At 35.7% G+C, this 8,385-nt stretch overlaps 1 protein-coding gene across 3 annotated transcripts in view; it reads right to left on the bottom strand.

Annotated features, from left to right (window-relative positions):
• Window positions 1-3,001: 3,001 nt before the first annotated feature.
• CGRRF1 (cell growth regulator with ring finger domain 1) overlaps window positions 3,002-8,385 on the bottom strand; it is a 29,850-nt gene continuing 24,466 nt past the window's right edge. For all 3 annotated transcript variants that reach the window (XM_047861899.1, XM_047861900.1, XM_047861901.1), the window contains 2 exons: window positions 4,671-4,778; window positions 3,002-4,453 (listed from right to left, as the gene is read on the bottom strand). In XM_047861899.1, coding sequence (XP_047717855.1) covers window positions 4,133-4,453; window positions 4,671-4,778 — 429 coding nt within the window. In that variant the 3' untranslated portion in view covers window positions 3,002-4,132. The remainder of the gene's footprint in view (window positions 4,454-4,670; window positions 4,779-8,385) is intronic.

Raw genomic sequence — 8,385 nt, 5'->3', positions numbered from 1 at the left:
TCACTTATTCATTCAACAAATACTTGGAAGGCCTATTTTGAACTAGCTGCTGTTCTTGGTGCTAGAGATAGAGGATCAACAAGATAAATGCAAGCAAGTACTTACTTAGCCTTGTGGAATTCACTTGGATGGGTGTTGAGATACCTTACCTCTATAGTGTTTGTGGAGAGTTTTTATCATGAATGGATGTTGGATTTTGTCAAGTGCTTTTTCTGCATTTATTAAGATGATCTTATTATTTTTATCCCTCATTTGTGAATGTGGCGTGTCACATTGATTTGCATATATTGAAACATCCTTACATCCCTGGAATAAATTTCATGTGATCATGGGGTTTGTTTTACCTATTGTTGAATTCAGTTTGCTAGTATTTGTTGAGGATCTACCTGCAAAAGAATGTAGCTGAACCCCCTCCCTCACACTATATATAAAATTTAACTCAAAATTAATCATAGAACTAAATGGTAAAATCCTTGGAACGAAATATGAGTAAATCTTTGTGACCTTAACTTGGGCCAAGTCTTCTTAGTTATGACAACAAAAGCACAAGTAACAAGAGAAAGAATAGATACGTTGCACTTCATCAGAGTTAAAAACTTTTGTGCTTTGGGGAGCCTGGGTGGCTCAGTCGGTTGAGCATCCAACCAGCTCAGGTCATGATCTCATAGTTTGTGGGTTCAAGCCCTGCTTCATGCTCTGTGCTGACAGCTCAGAACCTGGAGCCTGCTTCAGATTCAGATGTGTCTCCCTCTCTCTGCCCCTCCCCCACTCACACTCTGTCTCTCTCTCTCTCTTTCAAAAATAAATAAAAATGTTAAACAGAAAAAAAAAACCAAAAACTTTTGTGCTTCAAAGGACACCATCAAGGTGAAAAGACAGCCCAAAGAATGGAGAATATTTGTAAATCATGTATCTGATAAAAAACTTCCATCTAGAATATAAGCTTTTATAAGCCAATAATAAAAAGTCAACCCAATGGGCAAAGGATCTGAATAGGTATACAAATGGCCAATAAACATTTGAAAAGATGCTCAACATCATTAAGCCATTAGGGAAATGCAAATCAAAACCACAATTATACTGTGAATGGTGGTAGGCTGTAGTGAGGAGAGGTACAGTTTAATGAGTATAGTTTCAGTTTTGCAAGATAAAAAAGTTCTGGAGATTTGTTGCACAAGAATGCAAATATACTTGGGGCACCTGGGTGGCTCAGTGGGTTGGGCATCCGACTTCAGCTCAGGTCATGATCTCACAGCTCGTGAGTTCGAGCCCCGCATCAGGCTCTGTGCCGGCAGCTCAGAGCCTGGAGCCGCTTCAGATTCTGTGCCTCCCTTTCTCTCTCTGTCCCTCCTCTGCTCCTGTTCTATCTCCTTCTATCTCTCTCTTAAAAATAAACATTTAAAAAAAAAGTTAAAAAAAAAAAAGAATGCAAATATACTTAACACTACTAAACTGTACATTTAAAAATGGTTAGGATGATAAATTTGATATATCTTTGGAAAGTAGTCACTAATCTATATAAGCCAAATACTTTCTCTAACAACGCATCAAATACAATGCTTTTATAGGTATTCCCACAAAATGTCACTTATTCACTGCTACTGGAAAATGCTGAAATAAGCCTTTAGGTGTCAGTGCACTCGTTTTTACTTGATTACCTACCAAATTATTCATATTTATTACTACCAAGGGCAGGAAAATCAATTACTTTAGTCACAGCAAGAGGAGATAAGGGCAAATCATCTTTAAGAATTATAAAAAATGATGGGTGAATACCTAAACAAAATGTGGTATATACATACAATGGAATATTAGCCTTAAAAATGAAGGAAATTCTGATATATGCCATAGCACAGATGAACTTGAAGACATTATACCCAGTGAAATGTCAGACACAAAAGGACAAATATTGTGTAATTCCATATATATGAAGTACCTCCAATAATCAAAGGCTGAAAAGAGAGGGCATGGGGTGTCAGTATTTAATGGGTATAGAAGTTCAGTTTCATATGATGAAAAAATTCTGAAGATGGATACTGATGATGGTCACACAACAATGTGAATATACTTAAGGTCACTGAACTGTACACTTAAAAATAGTTAAAAAAGGGGCGCCTGGGTGGCGCAGTCGGTTAAGCGTCCGACTTCAGCCAGGTCACGATCTCGCGGTCCGTGAGTTCGAGCCCCGCGTCGGGCTCTGGGCTGATGGCTCAGAGCCTGGAGCCTGTTTCTGATTCTGTGTCTCCCTCTCTCTCTGCCCCTCCCCTGTTCATGCTCTGTCTCTCTCTCTACCAAAAATAAATAAATGTTGAAAAAAAAAAAAGAAAAAAAAAAAAAGTTAAAATGGGGGGTGCCTGGGTTGCTCAGCCGGTTAAGCATGACTTCGGCTCAGGTCATCTCCTCTCACTTTGTGAATTCGAGCCCCACGTCGGGCTCTCTGCTGTCAGCGCAGAGCCTGCTTCAGATCCTCTTTTCTCTCTGCCTCTCCCCTGCTTGTGCTCGCTCTCTCAAAAATAAATAAACATTAAAAAAAATAGTTAAAATGGTAAATTTTCTGTTATGTATATTTTACTACAATAAAAAAATTATGAGGAATGGAGGAAGATTGCAGGTGGAATCCATCGCATATGAGAAAGCAACTATGTCTTGGACAGATCTGTGAAGAGAAACAGGATGGCTGACATGGGCAAAATGATCTCTGAGGAATTCCCCAATTTTCACCCAAGTGAGTTTCCCAGATGAACTGTTGCTAGCTGACTGCGGCAGACTTTTAATGGCCCTCCTTCCAGTGGTACCGTTGGAACAGAGCTCAAGGAATTTCTGAGGTGGGATATGCTGTCAATGCTCCTTGGAGGCACAAATACTTAGGGGCCAGAAGTCTTGCCTGATTCTTTGTAGCCCAGACCCCCAAAGGAATCTGGCCCCTAGAACGTATTTATTACATAGCTATTGAACAGAGACGAAAGTTTGATTTGGTGTATACAATGGAGAATAGGTAATGTCTTTTTCAGAGTGTTGTATTTGATTAAAATGAAATGACATTATGTAAAAACACTGATACAAAGATAAGGCATTATTCTAATACAAACAGGACAAAAAAGTCTTGAAAATCTCCCTGAAGTTCAGTTTATTTGCCATGATCTAATTTCTTAGTGAACCGAAGATAATTTCCCCTGAAGACACAGAAAGTTCTGATTTACCTTTTTCTTTGTCATCTTGGAAAGCATGGGGGATGGGACTTTTTGCCTATCATGTGACTGTTCTGAAAGATACGGGTTTATGTGGAATAAAAATACACTAGAAAAAAATAGTTATTTGTTTCTCTTAGCAGTTTTTCTGGATCCAAAACCTCTCCAGTTTTGAATGGATTTGCTATGCGGGAGGAAATGTAAGGTAAGGCATTACGAGTCTCACAGATCTTCCCTGATAGGTCACATTCTGCTAACCTAATCATATTTGACAATACATTTAATTAGCCAAGAAATTTTATTATATGTTTCATATATCTGCCTCCTACAGATGAGTATCATTTTAATCTATGATATACTGAGAATAGTCAAGAATTGTATCTTGCATTTATGATTTAAGAACCTATATTAAAATTAAGACTTGTGTTTATGTGACTATAAGGAAAATTAAAAACCATTACATGGATATTTATAAAAACTGTTATTTTTGGAAAAGTTTTAAAGTGGGGAGCCCTGTCCTACTCCTTTATAAAATGGGGAACATACAATTACTTTAGGAAGAATTCAATTTTTCCCAAATTCCACTCCAGATTATGTCAAAGGCAGAACATCCAGAAATCTTGAGGCATTTACCTCCTCAAATTTTAGATGAATTGCTTTTAAGATTTTTCCTAATCAACATTATATGAAACCTTCTAGCTGATAAAAGGCCAAACATTTACATTCTTCTCAAGAGTTGAATGAATTTTTATGTTATCAACACAGATGGTATTCCAGTATTTACCATAGTGAACAAGAAGGAATTAATTTCATCATACAAATGTGAAGTTAAAATAGAATTTTCATTGATGGTCAATACTGTAGATTCCACGTGACAATTAATTCCAAGAACACAAATTCGACATCTTCAGTGGAAGGTGTATTTTTCAGTTTTAACAATACTCTCAAAGAGCTTTCAGTTTGTCTTTCTCTTGCTCCTTCTGACTGCAAAGTGCAAAAGATTCCTGCACAAATTGCCTGCACATAGGGCACTGCTGAAAATACCTAACGCAGCCATCACACAAGCACGTGTGTCTACACGGCAGAAGCACCCAGTTCACAGTCCCGTTCTGGCAAACAACACAGTCCTTGCTATTCTCCTCAGGGGGCTCCACTTCACTTTCAGACAGTCCAGCCTTTTCTAGCAAACTTCGGTCTGTGCTTTTTTCTCCTGGAGAGGAATTGCTGGAGGGAGTGGAGTTACTATTTGCAGACATGAAAAGTTGCTGGAAACCAAAGAAACAAGTTTAAGGATAAACACAAACGACAATTACCTTTTAAATCTGGGAGTCATAAAAGCTGCTAAAAATTTGTGAGTTAGCAAACCCAGTAGCAAACAACAGCTAACTCTGTGACTAACTGAGAAACATTATCTCTTTCTAAATAGTCATTCTTTGAAACTCTGCAAACAAAAGGGACAGAGAAAGATGACAGGGTACTTACCTTAAGATCATGAAATTGACCTTGAGCCAGGAGTAAATATTGATATAATATTCTACAGGAAAGTTTATAAGTCTTATCAGGAATATGAATTACTGACACCATGGAAATCTAAAATAAAAATGAAATACCAGTCAGTACTTACATTATTTCATAGACATATGAAATAAAAATAAAAGGTTGACAAATTGGAAAACTTACAATATTTTATTTAAATCACAGTAATTAAAAAGGATCAATTATTGAACAGTATTTCAATAGTGGCAATATTTTTGCCAGATTTATTTTTAGTTATATTCAAAATTATAAATTTAATGCCATCCCAACAAAAATACCAATGAGCTTTTTCATAGAGTTATATGAGTTAACTCAAAAATTCTCATTGAAAAATAATACATAAGTATAGCTAGGAAAATACTGAAAAGAAAGCTGTGGGGAGGACTGAGCCCAGTCAGATATTAAAACATACTACAAAGCCTCTAAAACTAAAATAATATGGTACAGGCACATGAACAGACAGGTGGCTAGAACAGAACAGTTCAGAAACAGACCCAACTTTCTATACAAGTATGATAAAGGTGGGATCTGAAATCATTGGGCAAATAGTCTTTTTAATGAAAAGAACTGGGACAACTGGACAGCGGTTTGGAAAAATATAAAATTATATGCATTTCTCATAATCATACATAAAAATAAACTCCAAAAGCATAAGAAATCTAATTGTACAAAAGAAAAAAAAACTGAGCAAGCACTAGAAGAAAAAATGTGAATTCCTTTTTATTCTCGGTGTAGTGAAAGACTTTCTAACTATAACACAGACCCAGAGGCAGACGCACTTGACTGTATAAAAATTGAAAACTTGTATACCAAAAAGCACCATAGGCAAGGTCAAAAGACATCTGAAGAACTGGAATAATATTTACAATATCCCTAATTTATGAAGAACTTTTAAATACTGATAAAAAGTAACCAAAAATCCATTAAAAATGGGCAAAAAATATTAATAGACAATTCACTCAAAAAATATAAATATGGTCCTTAGCCATATTAAAAGATGATGGTGTGGAATTGGCTAGAGATTCCATCTCTCCCTCTCTTTCCCCCTCCTTCACTCATGCTCAAGCTCTCTTTCTCTTGCTCTCAAAAGAAATAAACTAAAAAAAAAAAAAAGATCTTCAATTTCACTCACAATATGACAAAATAGAAATTAAAACCACTGAGATATCACTTCTCACTCATTGGATTAATAGATTTCAACTGTTTGTTAATATACTCTATGAAGAAATAGTTACTCTCATATATTGCTAGTGGAATGTATAAAAAAGAAAAAAAAAGGTACAATTCCAAGGGTATAATCCCAATGGAGGGGAATTTGGCAATATGTAACAAAATGACATACCCTTACCCTCCAACCACACAACCTCAACAATATGAAAATACATATGCACAGAGTATTCAATGCAAGATTATTTGTTATTGCACAATACTGGAAATTATCTGAATGTCCAACTACAGGAGATTGGCTAAATAACTGTGGTACCCATACATCCTGCATACAATGGAGTGCTATGCAGCTCTGAAAAACAAAGTGAGGAAGTGTTCTATAAACTGATCTGGAGTGGTTTCCAGGAGATATTATGAAGTAAAAAAAGCAGGAACATGTTTAATATATAAAGTGTGATACCTTTTGAGTAACAGAGAAAATAAGAAAAAATATATACATGTGTATCTTCTCATTATTACAATCAGAAACATAGAAGGGATAAATGAGAAAACAATGAACTTGGTTATCTATAAGAATTGGGGTGTATAAGAATGGGAGGAAGGGATGAGAGCAACACCTGAGTACACCTCTAATTTATACAGTATTTTTTTACTTTTAGGAGAACTAATCTGAGTAATTTATGGACACAGAGTTTGACTATAAATCTTCAGGCAGAAAGTAAGGAGAGGGCAGTTGAGCACCAAAATAATTAAATTCAGTAATGAATTATAAACCACTGGGGGAAAAAAGGAATTCCTGAGGCTTTATGGATAATAAATAAATAAATGGGAGGTCTCTTGCTTATAGTAGAATACTGAGGGCTGATTGAAGGGCTGGAGTTGGAAAACAATCATTTTTGCAACCATGATAGTAAAGATAAAATCTGGTAAGAATTATCAATGGATATTATATCCAGGGGGAAATTCTCATAAAAACTGGAATATTTGCATGGTCTTAAAAGTGCCCCTCCCACACCAACTGCTTACTATTTGCAAGAGAGGGGAAAAAATTGGAAGAGAGGAGAAATTAAATAACACCTTGCCAAGAGATCAAAATGAACATCACCAATGAGGGGAAAGAACTGCCCATGCCTGGAAAGGTGCCGCCCTGAAAAGCACACATCATCACCTGTGAAGTAGACTGGCTGAAAATGCACAACTCCAATCTAATCATGATGAAACATCAGACACACAAAATGAGAACTGTACTATTTTACAAAAAGGGTGCATGTGACTATACTCTTCAAAAATGCTAATGTCATGAGTTGCATGGGTGGCTCAGCTGGTTAAACATCTGACTCTTGGTTTCGGCTGGGGTCATGACCTCAGGGTTCAAGAGATCCAGCTGCTTGTCCAGCTCTGCACTGACACGGTGGAGCCTGCTTAAGATCTTTTCCCTTCTTCTCTAAGCCCCTCCCCTGATCCCATGCCATGCATGCACACACTCTCTCTCTTTTTCTCTCAAAATAAGTAAGTAAACATTTTTTAAAAATACTAATGTTGTAAAAGACAAAGAGGCTATGAAAATAGTTCTAGATTAAAAGAGGTTAAAGATACATGATAAACAGTATCTGACTCCAGACTAGAACCTGTACTGGTGGGAAAAACATGCTGTAAAGAAGACTGCTAAACCCACTGACGTATTGGAATATAGGTAATAGGTTGGATCAAATATTTTATCAATGTCAGATTTATAAAGTTGATAACTATGTTGTGTTTATATAAGAGAACATTCCTATTATCGGGAAATACACACTAAAATATTTAGGTAAAGAATCATTCATACAACTTCTCAATTCATTTAAGAAAATACACACACATAGACAAGTAATGGTGCAAACAGTGCAAATGTTAATAATTAACAATAGGAGGTCTCGGTAAAAGGTATAGGGCTGTTGTTCTGCTTCTTTGTTTTTGCAAGTTTCTGAAATTATATCCAAAGAAAAAAGTTTAAAAACAGAACCCTTCTATGGCTGTAAACATATAATATTGTTTATAGCTCTATCAGGATTTCATAATTTGGTTAATGGTTTCAGAAGCTTGCAATACTGAATCAAAATGACAGGACTGGTAGAATGTTACCATCTCACATGAACAATCCTGCCATTGGATTTAATACTAAAAGCTTCAGAAGCTACTATCATGTGAGTTATAAATACATATGTAGCTATAGATATAAATCTGGTATGGAAAAGTGCTCAAAATATACTAAATGAAAACATGTCTCAGAATAGTACATATAATTTTTTGTTTTTGTTTAAAAATTACATATATAAAGGTCTGCAAAGATACAGACAAATATTCACAGTGGTTAACTTTGGATGACACAATATAGGAGATTATGCTTTTTTCCTTCTGGTTTATTTAGATTTTCTAATTCTATTTCCTGCCACAAACATATATTATTTGAGTAATACAGAAATTTTATATAATTGAGTAAAAATGAAAAAAATTT

The sequence above is a fragment of the Prionailurus viverrinus genome, chromosome B3 (assembly GCF_022837055.1).
Source record: "Prionailurus viverrinus isolate Anna chromosome B3, UM_Priviv_1.0, whole genome shotgun sequence".
Classification (NCBI taxonomy): domain Eukaryota; kingdom Metazoa; phylum Chordata; class Mammalia; order Carnivora; family Felidae; genus Prionailurus; species Prionailurus viverrinus.
This window is presented reverse-complemented; position numbering and strand designations above follow the sequence as displayed.